This window comes from Hypanus sabinus, chromosome 1 (assembly GCF_030144855.1).
Source record: "Hypanus sabinus isolate sHypSab1 chromosome 1, sHypSab1.hap1, whole genome shotgun sequence".
NCBI lineage: Eukaryota > Metazoa > Chordata > Chondrichthyes > Myliobatiformes > Dasyatidae > Hypanus > Hypanus sabinus.
Window position 1 is genome coordinate 137411961 of NC_082706.1, and position 26466 is coordinate 137438426.

Here is a 26466-nt window from a genome sequence, read left to right on the forward strand (position 1 = left end):
AAATAGGGAAATAGGTAGCTGTTTCCTCAGCTCGTAATGTAATTAAGAAATGGCAGTTAACCGGAACGGTGGAGGTCAAGTTGAGGTCTGGAAGACCAAAAAAACTTTCTGAGAGAACTGTTCGTAGGATTGCTAGAAAGGCAAATCAAAACCCCCGTTTGACTGCAAAAGACTTTCAGGAAGATTCAGCAGACTCTGGAGTGGTGGTCCACTGTTCTACTGTGCAGTGACACCTGCACAAATATGATCTTCGTGTAAGAGTCATCAGAAGAAAACCTTTCCTGCGTCCTCACAACAAAATTCAGCATCAGAAGTTTGCAAAGGAACATCTAAACAAGCCTGATGCATTTTGGAAACAAGTCCTGTGGACTGATGAAGTTATAATAGAAGTTTTTGACCGCAATGAGCAAAGGTATGTTTGGAGAAAAAAGGGTGCAGAATTTCATGAAAAGAACACCTCTCTAACTGTTAAGCACAGGGGTGAATTGATCATGCTTTGGGCTTGTGTTGCAGCCAGTGGCACAGGGTACGTTTCATTGGTAGAGGGAAGAATGAATTCAATTAAATACCAGCAAATTCTGGAAGCAAACATCACAATGTCTGTGAAAAAAAAGCTGAAGATGAAAAGAGGATGACTTCTACAACAGGATAATGATCCTAAACACACCTCAAAATCCACAATGGACTACCCCAAGAGGCGCAAGCTCAAGGTTTTGCCATGGCCCTCACAGCCCCCTGACCTAAACGTCATTGAAAATCTGTGGATAGACCTCAAAAGAGCAGAGCATGCACAACGGCCCTAGAATCTCACAGAACTAGAAGCTTTTTGCAAAGAAGAATGGGAGAAAATCCCCCAAACAGGAATTGAAAGACTCTTAGCTGGCTACAGGAAGTGTTTACAAGCTGTGACACTTGCCAAAAGGGGTGGTGCTAAGTACTGACCATGCAGGGGTGCCCAAACTTTTGCTTCAGGCCCTTTTCCTTTTTAGTTATTTTGAAACTGTCAAAGATAGAAATAAAAAAGTAATTGTGCTTAAAATATTAAAGAAATGTGTCATGTTCAACTTTACGCCGTTTGGAAATCAGGTCATCTTTTACTCACTTAGCTATTCACAGTAACAGAAATTAGGACCCTGGGTGCCTAAACTTTTGCATGCCACTGTATTTAATACGGAGTTAGCAGGAAATAGAAGATCCTACAAAAAACTCATGGCAACTATAAAATTAGTTAAACATTTTAAAAAAGGAATACATTATAAGAGTCTGTGGAAAAAGCACAGCAACAGAAATTGTCTTTAGGTGCAATAAACCAAATGGCTTCCTTCTGTTCTGTAAAATTATTTTGTTTTATTGCCAGGAAGCAAATTGTAAGAATTACAGATATATTTGTTATCTTGGCAATATCTTCATGAGAATGTACCATGGAACTAGTTTATTACATTTTTGGCAGGGTAGAGAGTGAAACAACAGATTGACTCACTGATAATTGTTCATCTTGATTTGATACTAAAGCCCAGAAAATACATACTATGCATGCCCTGGAAAAGCTTAAGTTGGTCAGTTCAAACATCTGGCAGATTTTATTGACAGCACTTTGGGAATTGAACCAGAAATGTAATTAAATTTCTTGTGCGTATCTTTGTTTTCTTTTTTTTTTCCTTTTCAGATATTCTTGAATGGGACTGCCTTTGAAGTAATCAGTCTTCATTGAGCACAGAAGCATTTCAACTAATGCCATCAATATTCCACTATACAGGGATTAATATTATATGAATTAACTAGTTCCTGCTGCAGTTTCGTGCAACTTGGTTACTTGTTATCAGCAATGGAGAAAGGCTTGCATTCTTTAGGTCTGTACTGATTACAAACCTGCAGGAACCCTTTGCAGCTCCACACTTAAAAACTGTAACAATTTATAGCCTAAGCCACAGTATAATGTAATATTTTACTACCCTCTGAAGTCAATGGATATCATCAGATCACATGATTTGCAGACATTCAATGAAGAGCTTTCTACTGTGGCTTTGCAGCTGGACAGTAGGCTTTGTGGAAAAGCACATTAGGTCATAAGACTATAAAGACACAGGTGCAGAAATAGACCACTCGGCCCATAAAGTCTGCTCCATTCCATCATGGCTGATTTATTATCCCTCTCATTCCCATTCTCCTGCTTACTCCCTTTTCTGACCTGATTAAGAACTTATCAACCTCTGCTTTACATATACTCAATGACTTGGCTTCCACAACTACCTGTGGCAACGAATTCAACAGATTCACTTCTCTCTAGCTAAAGAAATTCATCCTCATCTCTGTTCTTAATGGACATCCCTCTATTATGAGGATGTGCCCTCTGATCCTAGACACCCCCACTGTAGGAAACATCCACTCTACCTAGGCCCTTCAATATTCAAAAAGTTGCAATAAATTTCATAAGATTCCACCCCCCCCCCCCACCCTTCATTCTTCTAAACTCCAGTGAGTACAGGCTCTTATGTTAACCCTTTCACTCCCAGAATCTTTCTTGTGAACCTCCTCTGGATCCTTTCCAATGCCAACTCATATTTTCCTAGATAAGGGCCCAAAACTACTCACAATACTCTAAGCGCAGTCTGACCAAGGCCTTATAAAAGACTCAGCATTAAATCTTTGCTCTTATACTCTAATTCTCTCAAAATGAATGCTAACATTCCATTTGCCTTCCTGACCACTGACTTAACCCACAAGTTAACCTATAGGGAACCCTGCACAAGGTCTCCAAAATCCCTTCATGCTTCCAAGGTTTAAAATTTTCTCCCCATTTAGAAAATAGTTTACACCTTTATTCCTTATACCAATGTTCATGCCCATACACTTCCCTACAGCAATACTCCATCAGCCACTTCTTTGTCCATTTTCCCAATCAGTTTCAGTCCTTCTGCAGATTCCCTGCTTCCATTAAACTACCTACCCCTTCACCTACCTTTGTATCAACTGCAAACTTGACCATAATGCCATCAATTCTGCCATCTAAATCAATGACAAATAACGTGAAAAGAAGCAGTTTTAACACTGATCCCTGTAGAACACCACTAGTCACCGGTAGCCTACCAGAAAAGGCCCCCTTTATTCCCACCTGTCAGTAAGCCAATCATCTATCCATGTAACACACACAAAATGCTGGTGGAACGCAGCAGGCCAGTCTTACATCTGTCCATTAAGTATCTTTGCTGTAATACTATGGGCTCTTATCTTGTTAAGCAACTTCATGCATCACATTAGTCAAAGGCCTTCTGAAAATCCAAAGAAACAACATTCACTAACTCTCCTTTGTCTATCTTGCCTGTTATTTCCAACACATTCCAACACATGTCAGGCAAGATTTTCCCTTAAGGAAACTATGCTGACTTTGCCGTATTTCATCATATGCCTCCAAGCACCCCAAAACCTCATCCTTAATAATGGACTCCATCTTTCTAACCACTGAAGTCAGGCTAACTGGTCCTTTCTTCTGCCTCCCTCCTTTCAAAAAGTGTGGAGTAACATTTGCAGTTTTCCAATCCTCCGGAACCACTTTAGACTCCAGTGATTCTAGAAAGATCATGACTAATGCCTCTACAATCTCTTCAGCAGCCTCTTTCAGAACCCTGGGGTGTAGTCTATCTGATTCAGGTGACTGATCTACCTTCAGATCCTTCAGCTTCCCAAACACCTTCTCTTTAGTAATTACACCAACAATTACTTCTCCCCCAATACTCTTGAATTTCTGGCATACTGTTAATGTCTTCCACAGCAGTAAGATACCTTTAGGATAATAACCAATACAGGTTTTCCCCGCTATCCAAAGGTGAGGCGATCTTATGAGACTGTTTGTAAGCCGAAATGTCATAAAGCAAAGAAGCAATTACCATTAATTTATATGGGAAAAAAATTTGAGTGTTCCCAGACCCAAAAAATAACCTGCCAAATCATACCAAATAACACATAGACCCTAAAATCACACGAACATATAGTAAAAGCAGGAATGATATGATAAATATACAGCCTTTGTAAAGTAGAAGTACAGGCAATCCTCGGGTTACGTACGAGTTCCGTTCCTGAGTCTGTCTTTAAGTCAGATTTGTACGTATGTTGGAACAAGTACATCCGGTATTATTTAGCCTCAAACGTTTGTCTTAGTATATAAGTATATATTTTACCTTTCTATGCATATAAAACACTTAAGAAATGTATGTATTCCAATTAATAAACCACTGCGTTGCTTGGTAATAATTGTAGCTTTCATCGGGGCAGGGCCTTTCAAATGTTCCATTATTCTCACTTTATCCTTTAAAATTGTTCCGATCGTTGACCGACTGTAGCCTAACACTTTTCCAATGACTGATGGTGTTTCACCTCTTTCCAAACGCTTTATTATTTCTACATTATATTCAATCGCGATCGCTTCCCGTCAATGGAACAGAAACACTGCAGGTGGCGGATCCACAACTGCACCGGCTCCCAAGGTCTGCTGGGTCCTAAGGACCACCGCACTGAGACAGGCCAAATGGGACAAGTGGGAGCTGTGCTGGGTTCGGGTATTTGATCCTCCACAATATTCCACGTGGGAATTTAAACTGGAGGTGGCTGTGTTTTTTTTTAAGTGGTCAAGTTGCAAGCTCGAAATCAACCCAGCACAGATGGTACGAGTCACTGGATCGATATCAACCCGGCATGGGAGCAGTCTGTCACTGGATCGAACTCGCGAACCTCCGTTCTCCAGCCTGGCGCTGATCTCACTGCACCACCAGCTGACCGGAACGGAGGTGGGGAGGTGGGGGGCAGGGTCGGGGTCAATCTTACTAAGAACAATTTAAGCCAAATACAAAATTAAACACTCAACACAGCGTCAATGGCAATGACTTAAAATGGCGGACAGCGTCCTGATCTGACTTAAAATGGTGGACGGCGTCACAATCCGACTTAAAATGGCGGACGGCATTCTCCTTCCTCGGTTCGTAAGTACGAGTTGTCCTTAAGTCGGACTTCTGTAACTCGGGGACTGCCTGTATTGTATATACGGTGTAGTTTCACTTATCAAAATCGGGAAGACAGCGAGCTGAAGTCGATTTGCAGAAAAAAAATCAGCACGTACACACATGCGCACATACATGTGTATGCACGTACACGCATGCGCATGCAACTGCCTGCACAAGGCTTCACAGTCATGGTAGTCTTTCTCGGGGTAAACACACGTATAAAGCAAAAATCCTCTTTGGTTAGCGAAATCAGGTACTAGTGTAGGTCTTTCATAACAGCAAGCTGTCGTAAAGCGAACGTTCAAAAACCAGGGTCACCTGTAATCAGTGTGAGACAGTAAACCAGAGAAAGGATGCAAAATGTATTAACATTTCCAATAAATAATAGAAATTATATACTTGAAATGCTCATATCTTTTGGGCACCTCCTTCAACATCAACATGGAAATCAGAATAGTTTATTGCGTTTATATAATGATATATTGCCAGAAAGATAGGTGACTTATGGGTTAATTTATCGCTGGCAAAATAACAGTAACTCAATCAAGCAGTTTCAATAGAGTCCGCTGTGAAACTGAAGCTTGGGCAATAAACGTCAACAGTACTCCATAATGAATTACAGCCTTAATCTCATTTGCCGCTACAAGAAAAACTAATGCAAACATTATCTCAACAATTTTCACATCAAGGCATCAAATGGTCCACATCGGTGTGTTAATTTAAACCCAGGATTACAAGTATGAAAAAAAATGCACTGAGGTAAAACTATGCTAGACTCAATGCAAATATGGCTTAGTCTTCCTTAAATGTAATGAATTGTTGCATCCTTTCATTTATATTTAAAAAAATGTTAAGTGAATCAGAAGGAAATTGTCTAAATGACAAAATGATACATTGGAAATTAACCTAGAATCTCATGCATTTAATACTGAAAGTAGGAACTCTGAATTTTTAGAATTAACTCCAAATCGGGCTAAACAGTTCCACAGGAATACAAGCAATATGGGCCCTCACATCTCATCTGGCATTCAGTTAAATCATGTATCATCTTGAGCTTCAACCAATCAACTAGAGGGAGTGCGGAAATAGAGCTAGCTACCTTTTCAATCAGGTCCACGGTCAAGAATTAAAAGGCAGAGCTTCAGCCAATCAACAAAAGGGATTCAATTAGAATGGGCAAATAAAAATAAAACAAGTGCAAGTGGAATGACTGTTCTTTTAAAGGTCAGAGTGCTTTCAGTGGCTTTGGCTCATCAGGCCTAGCCAAGATCAGGCTTGGGCAAGATAAAGTATCTATTAAGTTTACCTCCTTCTCTTCTTTTTTATTCATTCCTCATCTGTTAGGGCACAGTGGTGTAGTGACAATGGCTCCAGAGGCAGTGTTTTATACTCTGTGTGGGATGTGGTAAGTCTACAAGACCTCTAGTTTCTCAAATAAACATATCTGTACCAGGTGCACTGAAGTGCAGCTCCTGAGAGAACATATTAAGGAACTGGAGCTCCAACTTGATAATCTTCTACTCATACAGGACAATAAGGAGGTGACAGATAGGAACTACAGGCAGGTAGTTAAATGTGTTCAGGAAAGTTTCCTTAATCAGTACGCAGGGGTCTCAATGAGAGTGTGTGCGATACTTGATCTGTTACCACAGGAATGAGGCAGGTCAGGTGACAGAAGTCTGTGTAGGGCAACACTGCATCTAGTGATCACAATGCCATTAATTTCAAAGTAAATATGCACATAAATAGGTGCAGTCCACTGGTTGAGATTCTAACTTGGAGAAAGGCCAATTCTGATGGTATCAGAAATGATCCATCAAAGTGAAAGTGTGGATTGGGACAAGTTTTCTGGCAAAAGTGTACTCGATAAAGGTAATACTTGAGAAGTTAAAATCTAAGAGTGTTTAGCTGGATTCAGTAGAAATGGAAGAAAGGACAAGCAGTTAGAGAACTGACATTGAGAGCAAAGGATAGGGGTAATATTGCTGGGCATTACAGAGAAAACAGAACAGGACAGAAGAGGAAAAGAGAGTATGGAAGGACACTGAACACTTGGTGGATGGCCTCAATAACCTATGAAGATCAGAGGAGAAGGGGAAAAAGTGTACTGAGATGAAAAAGTTGCTTTTTTTGTTTCTGTTTCAGTGCATGAGCTAGGGAGTGTTGTAACACCATAAGACATAGGTGCAAAAACTAGGCCATTCAGTCCATCGAGTCTACTCTGCCATTCCATCATGGCTGATCTCAGATTCTATTCAACCCCATACACCTGCCTTCTCACCATATCCTTTGATGGCCTGACCAATCAAAAACTATCAACTTCTGCCTTAAATATACCCACAGATTTGGCATCCAACATCTGTGGCAGAGCATTCCACAGATTCACTATACTCTGGCTAAAAAAAAATTCTCCTTACCTCAGTTCTAAAAGGTCTCCCCTCAATTCTGAGGCTGTGCCATCTAGTTCAGGATACCCCGACTATAGGAAATATCCACTGCACATCCACCTTATCTAGTCCTTTCAAAATTCAGTAGGTTTCAATGAAATCCTGCCCACCCCCCAGCATTCTTCTAAATTCCAGTGAGTACCAGCCCAAAGCTGCCAAATGCTCCTCATATGTTAACCCCTTCATTCCCAGAATCATTCTTGTGAAACTCCTCTGGACCCTCTCCACTGACAACACATCCTTTCTGAGATATGGGCCCCAAAACTGTTGAAAATACTCCAAGTGCTACCTGACAGTGTCTTATAAAACCTCAGCTTTATCTCCTTGTTTTCATATTCTATTCCCCTTGAAATGAATGCCAACATTGCATTTGCCTTCTTTACCACAGACTCAACCAGTAAATTAACCTTCTGGGAGTCTTACATGAGGACTCCTAAAGTCCCTCTGCAACTCTGATGTTTGAATTTTCTGCCCATTTAGATAATAGCATGCACTATTATTCCTTTTACCAAAATGCATTATCATACATTTCCCGGCACTATATTCCATCTGCCACTTTTCTGCCCATTCTTCCAATTTATCTAAGTTCTGCTGCAATCACATTGCTTCCTCAGTACTACCCACCACTCCACTTACATTCATATCATCTTTGCCACGAAGCCATCAATTCCATTATATAAATCACTGACAAATAATGTAAAAAGTAGCGGTCCCAATACTGACCTGAGGAACACCACTAGTCACTGGCAGCCAACCAGAAAAGGCATTCCACAATCCATGCCAATCTTTTCTGTAATGCCATGAGATTTTATCTTGTTATGCAGCCTCATGCGTGGTACCTTATCAAATGCCTTCTGAAAATTAAAGAAAATGCCATCCACTACCTCTCCTTTGTCCCCCTACTTGTTACTTCCTTGAAGAACTCTGACAGATTTGTCAACCAATATTTCCTTTTCCAGAAGCCATGCTGACTTTAACCTATTTTATCATTAGTCTCCAGGTAGCCCAAACCTCATGCTTAATAATAGACTCCAATACTTTCCCACTAAGGTTAAGCAAACTGGCCTATAATTCTCTCTTTTGCCTTCCTCCTTTCTTCAAGAGTCCCAGTCCTCCAGGACAATGCCAGAATCAAGTGACTCTTGAAAGATCATGACCAAAGATCATAACCTCTTCAGCAACCTCTCGCAAGACTCTGGGATGTAGTCCATCTGGTCCAGGTGACATATCCTTTGTAGTAGCAATGGACTCACTACCACTCCCTGACACTCACAGACCTCTGGCACACTGCTTGTGTCTTCCACAGTGAAGACTGATGCAAACTACTCTGAGTTATCTGCCATTTGTTTGTCTCCCATTACTACCTCACCAACATCATTGTTCAGTGGTCCAATATCAACTCTCACCCCCCTTTTACTCTTTATATAACTGATAAAAAAAAGTTTTGGTGTCCTGCTTTATATTATTGGTTAGTCTGCATTCATATTTCATTTTTTCCCTTCTTAGAGCATTTTTTAAATATAAAAAAATAAGAGAACTGCATTCAAATAAGCAGGGTGATCATTGATCATAAGAGCAACTTTGAGGCAAGTGGAGTGTTACATGCATTTCAGTTTTCTAGAGATGTGGACATTGATTATTAAAACAACTGAGAGTTAGTTATTTGACAAATGCTCCAGTTGTTTTAGCATTCTGAATAGCAGGAATTTAACGCATAAAAAAGTATGAAATGGTGCACTTTTGGAACACCAACCAGAGTAGGTCTTACATGGCGAACAGTAGAACACTGAGGAATGCAGCAGAACAGAGGGAAGAGACATCACAGGTAGAAACAGTCATAAATAGAGCTTTTGGTACATTGGCCCTAATAAATCGAAGTACTGAGTACAGCAGCTGGGGTGTTATGTTGAATAAGACTTTGGTGAGGTCTAATTTGGAGCATTCAGTTTTGGTCACCTACCTACAGGAAAAATGTAAATAAGGCTGAAAGAGTACAGATAAAATTTAAAAGGGTCTAGAGGACCCAAGTTACAAGACTGAGTAGCTTAGGACTTTATTCCTTAGAATGCAGAAGATTGACAGGAGATTTGAGAGAGGTACACAAAATTATGAGGGGTATAGGTAGAGTAAAAGCAAGCAGGCTTTTTCCACTGGGTTTGGGTGGGACTACAATCAGAAGTTATGGGTTAAGGGTGAAAGATGAAAAGTTTAAGGGGAACATAAGTGGAAACTTCATTCGGAAGGTCATGAGTATTTGGAACAAGCTGCCTGCACAAGTGGTGCATGCACACTTGATTTCAACATTTAAGCTGTTATGTACCCGTGGGTATCTTGTACTTGTCACGCAATAGTGGTGTTGAAGCTATACTGGACTTAAGGTAATGGTAATGGAGGTAATGGAGTGACGTCATTTTCCCGCCAGTAGAAGTCATGTGACGGTTCTTTCCAACAGGGTATAAAAGGAGGACCCCTCCCTGTGAGGAGGGGCAGTTCGTGGCTGGATTTGCCATTTTGACTCCATGCTACTGCATGGTCCAATATTATAACACAGTTCCGTTGAAAGATGGGAGTTTTATTTTCTGCCTAAAGTTTAAAAGGTCATTGCCAGCAGTTTCTTTATAATACTACCAGTTAAAAATCAGTGGAGAATGAAGATTGGAGTTTGGGAGCTAAAAGATCAAGGAAAGTCGATTTCGACGGTGAAACAGGTTCAACCTTGTTTGATCCTCATTTGGAAGGAATTCGTTGGCTGTGCCCATGTTAACCCCTGCAATAATAGCAGAAAGAGTTGGGTACAGTTTCATCAAGGAAAGGTCAGTGCCTTTAAGCCGTTTCATTTTCATCTTCGTAAATTCTCCAGGGAAAAGTATAGTTCGACTAGGAACTGCAGCAACACAACGTGAAAGAGAATTTAAATCATCTAAAAAGTCTCTGCTTTAATGGACTATAAGCATTTTGAACTTTTGCAGTACTACTTTGAAGAATTGTTTTTGCAACATCGCCTCAAAATCCCTTTCAGCATCTGATTTCTGGTTGCGTTAGCTGTTTGTTTACTTCTGGGGTTTGTTTTTCAGTGTTTAATAAATGTTTTATTTGTTATAAAAAACCCTGCCTCACTTATATATTTATTGTTGCTGAATCCATAACAAAGCAAAGTTTAGATTGGTACATGGATGATAAGGGTATGGAGGGCTCTGGCTCCAGTGTAGGTTGATTGGAGTAAGCAGTTTAAATGGCTTTGGCATGGACAAGACAGACCAAAGGGTTTGATTCTGTACTGTACTTTTCGGCTCCACACCAGCACTAAACCTGGCACTTACATATGAATCCTGACGGAGCATAAGAAACTGCAGATGCTGGAATCTGGGAACAAAGAACGAGCTGCTACAGGAACTCAGTGAATCAAGCAGCAGAATGAGAATCTGGTTTACTATCACTAACATGTTTTGTGGCAGCAGTACAGAGCAAGACATTAAAAAATACTACAAGTTACAATAGAGTCAAAGAACACAACAGCACGGAAACAGGCCCTTTGGCCCTTCTAGTCTGTGTTGAAGCATTAATCTGCCTAGTCCCATCAATCTGTACCCAGAACATACCCCGATATGCCCCTCCCATTCATGTACCTATCCAAATTTCTCTTCAACGTTGAAATCAACCCTGCATTCATCACTTGCACTGGCAGCTCGTTCCACACAAACTCCACCTTTTGAGTGAAGTTGTTTCCCCTCATATTCCCATTAAACATTTCACCTTTCACCCTTAACATGTGACCTCTCATTGTTGTCTCACTCAACCTCACTGGAAAAGGATTGCTTGCATTTACCCTATCTATACCTCTCATAATCTTGTACAGGTGGCCCCTGTTTTTCGAACGTTCACTTTACAACACCTCACTGTTACAAAAGACCTACATTAGTTACCTACTTTCACTAACAGAAGTTGTTCTCACTGTTACTAAAAAAGCAGCATGCGCCCCAAGCAGCCAAGCTCCTCCCCCAGAACTGCATTTAGCCGCCATTGCTTATACATGTGCATGTGAGCATCTGTGCTTTACTGTATGTCAATTTATTTTGTGCAACCGTTAGCAAGATGAGTTCTAAGGTATAGGAAAAGCCTAAAAGAGCTCGTAAGAGTGTTACACTTAGCGTAAAACTAGACATAATTAAGCATTTTGATCATTGTGAATGAAGCAAGGACATTGGAACATGCCTGCGTCCACCATTCGCACTACTTATACGCAGAGAGAAATAATTTTGAAAGCTGCCAACGTTACTGTTGGTTCTGCTCGTGGCAAAGTGGTCTCTCTTAGTCAACATCCAATAATGGATAAAATGGAAAGTCTATTGCTTGAGTGGATTGATGGGTGTACAAAGCATGGTGTTCCATTAAGTTATCTTATACTTAAGGGGAAATCAGTCAGTCTTTTTAAAAAGCTGAAACAGAAAGCACTGGACGATGGTGATGAAAGTGTTTCGAAAGTGGAATTTAACGGCAGTCATGGGTGGTTTGGTCAGTCTCTAAGGTGAGCGCAGCTTCATAGTTTAGCATTTACTGGAGAGAGTGCTTCGGCTGATACTGAAGCTGCTGAAAAGTTCCCAGCAAAACTGAAGAAAATTACAGAAGGTGGTTATTCATATAAACAAGAGTTTAACTGTGACAAAACTGCAATTTATTGGAAAAATTGCCATGCTAGACATTTGTTTCAATAGAAGAAAAGCAGGCTAAGGGGAACAAGGCATCAAAGGACAGGTTTACCCTAATGCCTATTATTAGTGCCACTGGTGATGCTGACCTTAAGCCTCTACTAGTGTACCATTCAAAAAATCCGAAGGTACTTAAAGGCGTTGATATGAAAGCACTTCCCGTTGTGTTCCGTTCACATCCAAGTGGTTGGGATACCCAAGTTCTTTTATTTGAGTATATCAGTGGATACATTAGTCCTTTTGTTGAAAAATACTGTAGAGAAAATAACCTCGATAATAAGTGTTTTGTGATTGTCGATAATTGTGCTGCTCATCCACCTGGCATTACCAAGTATGGTGGTAACATTCGTGTTGCGTTCTTACCACCGAATACAACTTTGTTGCTGCAGCCGTGTGACCAAGGCCTAATAGCCACAATTAAGGCTTACTATACGCAAAATGCGATGCATTTTATTGTAAATACCATTGACAGAGAGGGCAACTCCAAAGCATCTTTGTGAGCAATCTGGAAAGAGAAAAATATAAAATTGGCAATTGCCAACATTGGAGACACTCTCGATAGGCAAACAGTCTCGATGAGAAATGGCATTTGCAGGAAACTACGTCCCGAAGCAGTGAACCATCAACAATAAATATGGCAATAGTGAGTCCTAAGGGGGCTGGGTTTGTGGAAGTTGAGGAAAAAGATGATGTTGAAGAGGTTTTGGCATCCCATGACCAAGAACTGCCAGATGAAGAGCTGACACAATTGCAAGAGGAAAGGATAACAATCGAAACCGAACGCAGTAGCGAACAGCCCGAAAGAGAAGTCATCCAGGAACTGAATATGAAGTAGTTGCCTGAGATTTTCATTGCGATTGACAACGCTGCAATGACTGCAAAAAAGTATGACTTTAATTTTGAAAGGGCACGTAGGTTTAGGGCAGGTTTGCAGGATGTTTTGAGTGCTTACAAAGAACTGTATGTTAGAAAAATGCGCGAGGCTAAGCAATCAAGCATACTGTCGTTTTTCAAGCCTTCCACACTAGCCACAACAGACGAGCCTTGACCTTCGACATCGAGGCAGGCAGACATAGAAGAAGGTGACCTGCCTGCCCTGATGGAAACAGATGATGAGATGACACCCCAGTCTCCAGTGCCTCTCACCACCACAGCCTCCAACGACTCAGCCTAACACACCACCGTCAGTGTGCTCACTGTCTCCCCGATTCCGGTAAGTGAAACTACACTGTACATACATTATTTATTTCTACTTTATCTAGGCTGAGTATTTTTATGTGCTATTTGGTATGATTAGTTATTTGGTTTGATTTGGCAGCTTCATAGCTTAAAGGTTACTGGTGAGAGTCCTTCTGCTGAGAGCCCTTGCATGAAATTTTTGCTACGGTGGACAGTGGTGCAATGATTGCAGAAAAGTATTTCTACTTTATATAGGCTGTGTATTTATCATATCATTCCTGCTTTTACTATATGTTCCTGTTATTTTAGGTTTTATGTGTTATTTGGCATGATTTGGTAGGTTATTTTTTGGGTGTGCAAATGCTCACAAATTTTTCCATATAAATAAATGGTAATTGCTTCTTCACTTTACAACATTCCGATAGCAGGGGAAATCTGTAAACTTTTATCAAATCTCCCCTCAATCTTGTACTTCTGGAGAATAAAATCCTAACCTATTCAACCTTTCCCCATAACTCAAATCCTCAAATCCCAGCAACATCATTGCAAATTTTCTATGTATTCTTTCAATCTTATTTAATCCTTTCTCTAGGTGAGTAACCCAAACAGCACACAATCCTCCAAATTAGCCTCCACCAACATTTTATATGATTTCAACATAATATCCCAACACCAATATACATGGAATTCATTGCCCAATGAAGCAGTGGAGGCGACCTCAGTAAATATATTTAAGACAAGGTTGGATAATTTTTGCATAGTAGGGGACTTGAAGATTATGGGGGAAAGACAAGTAAGTGGAAATGAGTCCATGACCAGATCAGCCATGATCTTATTGAACGTTGGAGCAGGCCCAAGAGGCCAGATAGCCTACTCCTGCTATTTCTTATGTTTACTCAATACATTGATTTACGAAGGCCAAAGTGCCAAAAACTTTATGATCCCATCTACTTATGTCGCCACTTTCAAGGAATTATGGATCTGTATTTGGAGATCCCTCTGCTCTACCACACTCCTCAGTGCCTTACCATTTACCATGTTAGGTCTTCCCAAAGTTCAACACCTCACAATTGTCTACATTAAATTCCATATGCTATTTTTCAGCCCATTTTCCAACTCATCTAGATCCCGCTGTAAACTCTGATAGTCCTCTTCGCTGTTCACTACACACACAATCTTGGTGTCATCCACAAATTTGCTGATCTAGTTTCCCACATTATCATCCACAGCATTGATATACATGACAAACTACGACGGACCCTTACCAAATCCTGCAGCACACCACTAGTTACAGACCTCCAGTCAGAGAAGCAACCATTTGTTTATTTCTTAATAGGGCAAAAGAGGAATAGCAAAAAAACATTTTTAAGTCCATGGACCATTCAGAAATCTGATGGCAGAGGAGAAGACACTATGTTGGGTGATCAATACAAAATATCACCATTCCTTTCCCTGACCACTGAGTGCCTTCAGCTGCTTGCTTTTTTTAAAATACCACAGAAATTTGGGATTCCAGCAATGGCACAGAGCTAAGCCAATAGCAGCATCTGAACTATCCCTATGCTACACCAGCCAACCCCTCATAAACTCTGCAGGTCCGTGCAAATATTTCCAGGTTACCCAGATACCACACTAGAATATCTGTTCACAGAGCTTGTACCAGACTAAATCTGGCATCATCAGAGCAATCCCCATTAAAATGAATGAAAGACATAAAGCAGGTAAGTATAACTATATTTGATTAAGATAGTTTCATTGTTTTTAGTTGTTCTTGCGAGAGTATTGTAGATGCTGAACAAAAATGACATAACATTCTCTTTATAAAGAATTGTTCTCATCAAAATTCACAAACATTAAGTAATAGTAACACCTTTGACATCTGCTGAGCACATGAACAGGCGCCATCATTGTAAAACCCATTCTTCCAGTAGACAATGCTGTCTGTATTGTGACAGTGCCATTGTCCAATCAACTACCCTGGCATGCTGGGAGGTGGGGATGACTTCCTAAAATGGAACAAACAGCCCAGCCCAGGGACTGACAATCAACAATTCTGATGCAATGGAAGAGCTCCACAACTGAAATTGATAATTTACTGGTTATTCTCACCAGTGTAAATAATTAATAAAGTACCACTGTCAGGCATAACATATCCTTTCCTTGGTTTACAAACTTCTCATAACAAGTTTGTATTTGCAATTATTTATCATCAACATATTTTTAAAAACAAGTTTAAGGTACTTCAACAAGATGGTGTGAAAGACATAATACTAATTTATTTCATTCTCGCACGTTACATATTTATTTAGTGTTTCTCTAACTTTGATCAAAAAAAGTCACATTTATCTAGATCTGCATTATTTGGTGGTCATCTCTTTAAACCCAATTATTTTAGCAACAAACCTGTTGAAGACTTCCACCGTTTTAATCATGTTTTTGTGTAAATGGACAGATGAACGAAGCTGCTTCATCATGTTTGCTCTCATAATTACACTGGTGTTATATTTATTCAGAAATCTGAGAAGGTAATAATGCCTCATATTGATGGAAGATGAGTGGGTTGACAGAATATCAAATTTTTGCTACAGGAATCCCAGCCATGCAATTAATTTAGCTGGTCCAGTTAAGTTTCTAATAAATTTGATACAGTGATAGTGGGAGATTCAGAATGGCATGTCACTGAATGTTAACAATGAGTGGCTAGAACCACCCTCATTGGTTGTCACTTGATAATGCAAACATTGCTCGTCATCTATCAGCCTAGTCAGATTATTGTCCGTAACCTGATGCATTATCAACAAAGACTGCTTCATTGTTTGAGGAGCTCTAAATGAAACTGTATAATTACCAATAAAACATGCTTTCTTCTGACCTTAACTTTAATTATAGCACATTCTAGAGGCACAAGATAAACTGCAAATGCTAAAAAATCTGAAGCATCACACAAAATGTTGGAAGAACCCAGCAGGTCAGGCAGCAGCTACAGAGAGAAAAGGATGAGTCTAACAAATGGTCTCCACCCAAAATATTGACTTGTCAGTCCTGATCAAGACTCTCAAACAGAAATGTTGGCTATCCATTTCTCCCCATGGATGCCACCTGACCCATTGAATTCCACCAGCATTTTGAGTGTTGTCACTGCACATTTTGTGCACTTGTTGCTAAAGCACTTCTTTTAAAGGGCCTAAGGTAATATTCAAATCATTGTGCTAGATCAGGGCAAGAGGCCAAATTTTCTTCCCTACAGTACTTCAGTAAACCAGATGAGTTTTTACAGCATACCAGCTGTTTCACAGTCACCATCAGTGAGTCCAGTTTTTATTTCAGATTAATACAATTTTCTGAATTTAACTTCATCAACTATAAATTTTGAACTGGTTGATCAGTGAATGTTTAAAAACATTGGCTTTAATTAGGGTATCAAGGGCTATGACGTAACCATTCCACAACTGCAACTTTCCAACTTAATCAATAACATCAACTGACAATGCCCTACAACCATCCATTAGTAATTTAGTCTGACTCACTGAAGAAGTTGTTACCCCCATTTTAGAAAACCCTCTTAAAAGCATACCTTAATAACTGATGGAATTTTAGAGTTGAGGTTGTCGTAAGTAAAGTGCAACCTCGTACAGAAGGAACACTTGTAGAGCAAAGGATCCTGGTAAAACTCAATCTTTCCACTTGCATTTCGCTTGTCCAGACAAACCGTACAATCGGTAAAGTTGATCACCTTCCTCAATACCAATTCTGGAGCTAAATGAAGACAGCAACAGTGCACAATTGGCCAAAATAGAAATTTGACACATTCCATGTAAATATTAACATCTACTGTGTGTATCATTTTAAAATATCACTAGAACATGTTGGCAAGTCTTATTGTATAATTTTGGGTAAATATTTTGTTGAAAAATATATATATTTTTTACATGATTTCAACATTTCTGCTGGGTGATTACATTGATATTTTTACATTTTCATAGTCTAATTATTTAAAATATGCAAAATATAATACCAAGTATAATTATTTAAAAAGTAAAACATTCCATACTTTACAAAAAGTTTATTGAATATATCTGATAAATTCTGTCTATTATGCTGTTTGTTATGGGTTTTATTTCAAAGTAGGAGGTAAGAGAAAGAAAATGAATGTGAAACGTTAAGAGAAAAAAACACAAAAGAAAGAAAGCCAGAAATTAAATAAGCAGAATCCACACAACTATTTAGCCCCAAGAACAAAATCTCATTTGCAAGTGGCTTAAAAGCTGAATAGATAAATTAACGGAGGCATATACAGGAAAACATGTAAATTACCATACGAATTGCAGAATGTAAAGAAAATTCATCTAAAAAAAAAGGCGAAAACATCCTGCCTATCCACATCTCTCGAGCCTCTTGCTGTTCCACAACTATTAGGCATTAAGAAGTTATATTCTCCGCCAAAACGATAATTGATTAGAAGTTTTCGGCTGCTTTAAAATTCAACATTTGCTTTGCAAAAATGGAATTGGTTAAAATTTGCAATTTTAAGTAATAGAGTTCATCTTGAAACAACTTGAGCAAAAATTACTAAACACTAAATTACTGCCTAGAATCAAAGACTATTCCAATAGTAGAAGCATGTGAACAACTGCATTACTGAATGTATCAGCCAGCAACTTACAGTAAGGATTAGCTACTCTGATTTCTGCATCATCACAAATTGTTGTGCAATTTACATTCCTCTAAACATAAATGCTAAAAGGGTAGTTCGTGGAGGAGTGGGGCACACTTAAGACAATAATGGAAGGCTGTACATGAATGCTGAGAGCACTGTTAAAGTACAAATTGGGGACATAATTACCAAACACTAAATTACTGATTCTGGGCAGTAATTTATTCAGTAATTTCTGCTCAAGTTGTTTCAAGATGGACATGATTATTTAAAATTAAAGAGGGTGTTTCCAAGTAATAGTGAAGGAGATGACTGAGAGATTAGTTTCATTAAATAACTGATTACATGGATGTATTAGAAAAATTGGCTGAACTTAAAATACAAAGTTACTCTGACTGAATGGGATGCATCCCTTGGATATGAGAGAAGAAGAAATTGGTTCAGAAGAGGGAGCGGGGATAATTGCATCAACTACCAACCACTCAGTTTAACCTCAGTAGTAAGAAAGCTTATAAAAACATTTATCCAGTCCAGAATTAATAGTCACCTGAAGGAATAGTATTAACTAAGGCAAGCCAGTATGGATTTATTTCAGGGAAAATCATGTTTAACCAATGCAATAGATTTTTTGTACAAGATAGAAGTTAGATTTCAAAGTTCACAGTAGAATGTATTATCAGCGTGCATGTATGTCACTGCCAGGCATACTCAGAAAATCTATAGAACACTGACTGTAACTGGATCAATGAAAGAGAAGAAGCATAGAAAGCAACAAATTGTGCATATGCAAACATAAATAAATAGCAATAAATAACAAGAGCATGAAATAACAAGATAAAAAAGTCCTTAAAGTGAGGTCACTAGTTGTGGGAACACCAAAAATAGAGTGAGTGCAGTTATCCTCTTCTGTTTGAGACTGATGGTTGAGGGGTAGTAACTGTTCTTGAACCTGGTGCTGCCAGTCCTGAGGCACTTGTACATTCTACCTGATGGCATGGCCTGGGTGGTGAGGATCTTTGATGATGGATACTGCTTTTCTACAACAGCATTTCACGTAGTTCAATGGTTAGGATGGCTTTACCCATGATCCACTACCTTCTGCAGAATTTTCTGCTCAGTGGTGTTGACATTTCCATACCAGGCTGTAATGCTGCCAGTTAACACACTTTTCACTACACGTCCATAGCAGTTTGTCAAGGTTTTCAATGACATGCCAAATCTACGTAGACTCCTAAGGAAGTGGAGAGACTGCCGTGCTTTCTTTGAAATGACATATATATGATGGATTCAGGACAGGTAATCTGAGATAGAGATACCCAGGAATTTAAAATTACTGACCCTTTCTATCTCTGATCCACCGATGCGTACTGGCTCATGGGCCTCTGGTTTCCCTCTCCAGAAGTCTACAATCAGTTCCTTCGTCTTGCTGACATTGAGAGGCTGTTGGTACTACACCACTCAGTCAAATTTTCACTCTCCCTCCTGTATGCTGATTCATCACCACCTTTGACATGGCCCACAACAATGCTGTCATCAGTGAACTTGAATTTGTTGTTGGAGTTGCACTTAGCCACACAGTCATAGGTGTAAAACAAGTAGAGTAGGGACTCAGCACACAACACTTTGGTGCAATTGAGCTGATGGAGATTGTGGAGGAGATGTTTTTGTCAATCTAAAGGTCATGCAGTTGAGGTCATGCAGATATACGTCCAGAAGGCTTTTGATAAGGGGCCATATTATAAACTCATCAACAAAGAAGATGGTGATAGATTACAGGACAATACAGAAGCTGGTGAAATAAGCAGATACATGCCAGAAGTAGTTTAAAGCAGTAAAATGTGAGGTAATGCAACTTGGAAGAAAGTATTAGGACAAACAATATAGAATTCTAAAACAGTTCTAAAATTCAATTTCAAGTTCTAAAAGGGGCGCAAGAGCAAGGTGACCTGGGGATCAGTGTGCATAAATCACTGAAAGTTGCAGTTTGGGAAAACTTTTTCTCTGCGCTTACCTGGAGTTACAGATCAAGAATAACCCACAATGGCTTCTGACTGTAATGACGTATCATTATCTCTTAAGCACAATCAAAGATCTATCATTGGTCTAATCTTATACCACATTAGTAACCTGCCCCATGCCAAAATAATGCAAAAAAATTCTAATTTATCCATGCATGATGACTTTTCCCATTTCCATTTTATTTTGTATATTATGTTAAACTGATGCCCACATTCAAACTCACAACAAATGTCAATTGCATTGATCTGCTTTGGTTCACAGTTCAACAATTTATCAATTTTATAATTCTTTTTGGAATCAAATGGAAGACTGGAGGAAGGCTAAAAGAACATTGGAATAGTGAAGTATTAAGCTGATAAACACAAGGCCAGGTTTTCAGTACTTGGTGAAAAGAGAAGGAAAGGTCGTAAGGTGAGGAAAGTTTGAAATTAAATGTTTCAGACAGAGTTTCCAAGGAGAGAAATGGAATCATCTTAGAATCTCTGCTCTGTCACATCACTCCTTCAATTGTAAAACTCTCTTGGGTCTTATTGCTCAATTAATTCTGGCATTTTGCAGATACCAACCCCACCACCCACAACAAATTTTAATTACTTGAGCCAGGTGGCCTTGACTATCCAAATATCTGGTCCCTCCCAAAGCAACTCCACCCTATCTATAAGTTATTAGAAGGTATTATAAATTATTTACAATTATCTTGCTTCATGAAAAATGTCTTGTAAGTTTTGAATACTTACCCTTACATAAGCATAAACGAGGTAATTATCTTTTTCACTCACCTAAGATATCCATGAAGGCTCGATCCCAAAACTCATCCACTGTGTAACATTCCGCTGATGTAATGTTGACCGATAAAACAATATCATCCTCCACGTACTTCAAGATGAGGTTGTTTACTACAATGTTTACATTGTTAACAACACGTCTAATCAGACTCTGCACATAACCTGTAGCAGGGTGAACGAGGAAGGCACAATTAATATTACTGTGTTTTTGCAACAAAGAGAAAGTCTACTGTGCTTCATTCCCATTGATCTGACAATGTAGCACAGGGCTATTAGATGCAAGTTAAATACTTCCAACAATACTTTTTGTGGTACCATTGTAGCACTGTGGTTAGCATAACACTATTATAGATCAGGGCATTCCAGAGTTCAGAATTGAATTCCAGTGCCATCTGTAAGGAGTCTGTATGTTCTCCCCATGAATGCATGAGTTTCCATTAGGTGCTCTGGTTTCCTCCCACAACCCAAAGACATACCAGACAGTAGGTTAATTGGTCATTGTGAATTGCCCTGTGATTAGGCTAGAGTTAAATAGGTGGGTTGCTAGTGTGGCAGCTCATTGGACTAGAAAGGCTTATTCCATGCTGAATCTCTAAATAAATAACTATGCTGTCAACTCTCAGCTTCTTCTTACCTTGTTAAAGATTATCAAAAACAACAAGTAATAAATGAACAGACAAAATATTTCAGATTGTTATTCTTCCATTCAAATGGCTTCCACAGTTTTCATATGCAGCATCCCACTCAGATTAAGATTCAAGACTAAGTACATTTATTATCGAAGAATGTATAAATTATTGAACCTTGAGTTTGCTTGTTCACAGGTAGCCACAAAGCAAGAAACATTAAAGAACCCAATTAAAGACAAAAATAATAAAATAAAAATAAAAGACCAACACTCAATTTGCAAGAAAAAAATGCATCAATTGAAGTGAATGGAAACTGTAAAGCAGTAAATAGTTAGTCAACACACTTACAATGAACTTACAATGAGCTGCAAGTATTGAGGTATTAAAGATATCAATTCATTTTTAATCCATAAATGAATTCCAATTAAAATAGAAATATAATGCATACTGTTTAAATGAAATACGGAAAAGAGATAAACCAAGGGAAGCAACTGATAAAAATTAAGGGAAAAATATTTAGTTTCTAAACCTACATTTGGAATTAGCTTGCAGTTCACTTCTAATTTTTTCCACTATGGCTGATAATTAATTATTCAGCTTGTTTTGTCAGAGAACAATTAAATTTGTTTGTAGATGTTCCAGTATTGAAAATTATAAAGTTACTTGACTATAAAAATTATCCATTTTCACAAACTATTTGCTTACAAATTCTGCTCAAGACTGAAGGAACTACTTAAGTAAAATTGTTTAGGCAGCTTAAGTACAAATGGTTAAATTAGATACTGAAACAACTTTCATTCCTTTCAATATCTTCTCATGAAGTTTTGAAATGAATTTTGCTGCCTTTAGTTGTTCTCCAAATCCATACCCACCCCACTGCGAAAAAACAGTAAGCTAACATTTAACCTCCTATTATTTTTATTTCTGGATCTAATTTGTAAAGGCCAGCATACTGGTGCTCCACAGTGCACTCTCTATTAAGCAGAGGGACTTGAGTTGTGTCAACAATTGACATAGTCAGCACCTGCATAACAGCCTACTGGGAAGAAACCTATTTAAAATTGTTCAACCATATCTTAGCTGGAAAAATGAACTACATTTGCATTCCCAGTGCATATTAAACATCATCTGCAAAATGCAGGAATGAAATATCATAACGTCCAAGAACTTTTTTCATCCTCTCACCAATAAAGATATGGTGCTAAAATGTTTTTTTGCACTTAAGTATTTTTATATCTATTGTAAGAATAGTTTCTTCCTTTTGGAGTAAAAAGGAAATCAGAAAATCCCCATGGAAAGACCTGAGGAACTAAACTTATGGTAACTCTATCATTCAATGCTTTCCGTAAAAAGAATCTGTAACTAAGAGTTAACAGTTGACTGATTCCCCTGCAGAGGTAATAAAGATGAGACGGGCCATTCTCCAAGAGAACTGCAGCACATATGTGGCTATAGACTTTAATGGTGAACATATGAGTTTATAAAACATCAGTAATGAGTGATTGGTTTAATTTGGAACCAAAATGAGGAATCTCTTTAATTGGAGTCCTGACTGATAGAAGACAACATGCTGAAATATGTTCTGCAAAGGATGCAAAGCAAATTTTTCTACTTAATGACTGCTTAAGTGAGTATTGAAAGTAGTGCAGAAGCTGTAGATGAATATGTACCAGCTTCATTTCCCATTTATGTCACCAGAAATGTGTATTTTCAACCACCCATTTTATATTGCCTCTTGTGAAAATCTTACCAGGAAGATGTTAGGCCCTTTTGTTTCAGTTATTAAGATATTAACTAGCCACATATTTTAAGTGACAATATTTTCAATAGACTGTTACATCAGAGACCACATAACTGATACATCCAAGCAAATGTCAGAACAGTGCAGAAAGGTGAGGCTGTTGGTTTATTCTTTCTCTTGCATAATACAAAATCCTATAACCTGTACACATACAAGATAGTAGGAATGACCAGATAGATCTGAGAAATGTGGGAGGTTTCAATTATATGTGTTCCCTCTAAGTTCTTGTTCCCAGTAGTCCATATGTAAATTAGAACAGTCTAACGTAACACTTGAATTTCAGAATCAGAATCAGATTTAGTATCACTGGCACATGTACAAAAAGAAATATACATGAAAATAAGTTCAATAAATAGTGCAAAAAGGAACACACAAAAATAGTGAAGTGGTGGTATATGAGTTCATAGTCCAGTCAGAAATCTAAAGGCAAACAAGAAGCTATTCTTATTTAAGTGAATTTGGCTTTTGTAATCAACTTGCACAAGAAGCAATATCTCTCATTTACACTACAGTAAATAATGCCAAATTCACAATTCACTTGTGTTCTTAAAGCCAGAAAAAGTATATTAGAAAGTCAAGGGAAACAAAATCTAAACACCACATTTGCACTGATGAATAGATCTCCTGAACACTGAGGGATAGCTAAACTAAACTTTAGTTCTTTAAAGTTTGCTAGAGGGCATATTTCTAAAAGAGACAAGAAATGAAAAATCTGACAGGCACTGGAGGGGGGTTGTTGTTGTTACAAGTAACAGAGCAATTTGAAAAAAATACTGTTTAAAAAACACATACAGTACTATGCAAAAGTCTTAAGTATATATATAGAGCTAGGATGACTAAGACATTTGCACAGTACTGTATATTATGTCTTTCCAATTACCAAATTACACTTAATACTACTGACTTAATACAAAGTTATGTACTCTTATACCTGCTTCCCAACCACCTTCCTATTTTAACCAATAAGTAGTACTCAGCTATATACAGTATTTTAGGGAAAATGTAACAGCTTCAGAGAGAGTGCTAAACAGATTTCCTAAAACTAATCCCAAAGATGAGAGACAGACTTGAGAAGTGGGGCTGTTATGTTTGGAACAAAGGGGGTTATTATGGGATTGAATGTAGAATGTCACATATTAAACAGATCCTTCAGCCCACCAGATCTGTGCTGACCATGATTCTAATTCAAAGTGCCTGCACATGGTCCACATCCCAGCACTTACCACTCTGTGTAAAAAAAACATGCTTTCCAAATCTCTTTAAACTCCCTCCCCCGTCAACTTTTAGCTTTGCCCTCCAGCGTCTGCATCAGTCTGGTGACCCTCATGGCATTCCTATAAAGGTATATTCAACTATGTGTAGTGAACCTGATATTGATCTTGTCTCAGCATCCATTAAATTTAGCAAATCCTTGCCACCAATGAAGTTTATTTGATACCAGGGCATCAGCATTAGTAAAACCAAATGAACTACTAAATTATTCAATGCTGTTCACTGATGTTCATTTCGATTTGAAAACTGATCCAAAGAGCTAATTTATATTTATGCAGTCAATATGCTTCATGGCTTCATGTCAGGTGACATGTCATACCAATGCAACCTAACTGTTCTGTTAATAAGCTATGCCATTAAATCAGGATTAAAAAATAACATATAGTAAAATTGTTAAAAAATTGCACCTAGTTCCTAGCTATAGCTATGGAAGTACTTCGAGAGGAGGCAAGTATATATCAGAAATATAATGGGAATTAAGGTCTGTATGGAACAGGCACAGAATAGTGTTGAAGGACCACTCCTAATCCTATTTCCCTGTACATATAGACAATAGACAATAGGTGCAGAAGTAGACCATTCAGCCCCTTGAGTCTGCACCGCCATTCTGAGATCATGGCTGATCATTCACTACCAATACCCAATCCCTGCCTTGTCCCCATATCCCTTGATTCTCCTATCCATCAGATATCTATCCAGCTCCTTCTTGAAAGCACCCAGAGAATTGGCCTCCACCGTCTTCCGAGGCAGTGCATTCCACACCTCCACAACTCTCTGGGAGAAGAAGCTCTTCCTCAACTCTGTTTTAAATAACTGACCTCTTATTCTCAATCCATGCCCTCTGGTACTGGACTCTCCCAACATCTGGAACATATTTCCTGCCTCAATCCTATCAAATCCTTTAATTATCTTAAACGTTTCAATCAGATCCCCTCTCAATCTCCTCAATTCCAGCGTGTACAAGCCCAATCTCTCCAATCTCTCTGCGTAAGACAGCCCTGCCATCCCAGGAATCAACCTAGTGAATCTACGCTGCACTTCCTCAATTGCCAGAATGTCCTTCCTTAAACCTGGAGACCAAAACTGTACACAATATTCCAGGTGTGGTCTCACCAGGGCCCTGTACAAATGCAAAAGGACATCCTTGCTCTTGTATTCAATTCCCCTTGTAACAAAGGCCAACATTCCATTTGCCCTCTTCACTGCCTGTTGCACTTGCTCATTCACCTTCATTGACTGGTGAACTAGGACTCCTAGGTCTCTTTGCATTTCTCCCTTACCTAACTCGACACCGTTCAGACAATACTCTGCCCTCTTGTTCCTGCTTCCAAAGTGGATAACTTCACATTTATTCACATTGAATGACATCTGCCAAGTATCTGCCCACTCACTCAGCCTATCCAAGTCTCCCTGTATTCTCCTAACGTCCTCTTCGCATGTCACAATGCCACCCAGTTTAGTATCGTCAGCAAACTTGCTGATATAGTTTTCAATGCCCTCATCTAAATCATTGACATAAATCGTAAAGAGCTGTGGTCCCAATACAGAGCCCTGTGGTACCCCACTAGTCACCTCCAGCCAGTCCGAGAAACACCCATTCACTGCTACCCTTTGCTTTCTATCTGCCAACCAGTTTTCTATCCATGTTGAAACCCTGCCCCCAATGCCATGAGCTCTGATTTTACTCACCAATCTCCTATGTGGCACCTTATCGAATGCCTTCTGAAAATCTAGGTACACAACATCCACTGGCTTACCCTCGTCTAACATCCTTGTTACACCCTCAAAAAACTCCAACAGATTAGTCAAGCATGATTTGCCCTTGGTAAATCCATGCTGGCTCGGCCTAATCCTATTTCTGCCATCTAGATGTGCCACTATTTCGTCCTTAATAATGGACTCAAGCATCTTCCCCACGACTGACGTTAGGCTAACAGGGCGATAGTTCTCCGTTTTCTCCTTCCCTCCCTTCTTGAAAAG

General features: G+C 38.9%; 1 protein-coding gene across 2 annotated transcripts in view; it reads right to left on the bottom strand.

Annotated features, from left to right (window-relative positions):
* LOC132398003 (intermembrane lipid transfer protein VPS13B-like) overlaps positions 1–26466 on the bottom strand; it is a 1044617-nt gene that overhangs the window by 934027 nt on the left and 84124 nt on the right. For both annotated transcript variants that reach the window (XM_059976892.1, XM_059976883.1), the window contains exons 5-6: positions 20779–20946; positions 16901–17082 (exon numbers count right to left, since the gene is read on the bottom strand). In XM_059976892.1, coding sequence (XP_059832875.1) covers positions 16901–17082; positions 20779–20946 — 350 coding nt within the window. The remainder of the gene's footprint in view (positions 1–16900; positions 17083–20778; positions 20947–26466) is intronic.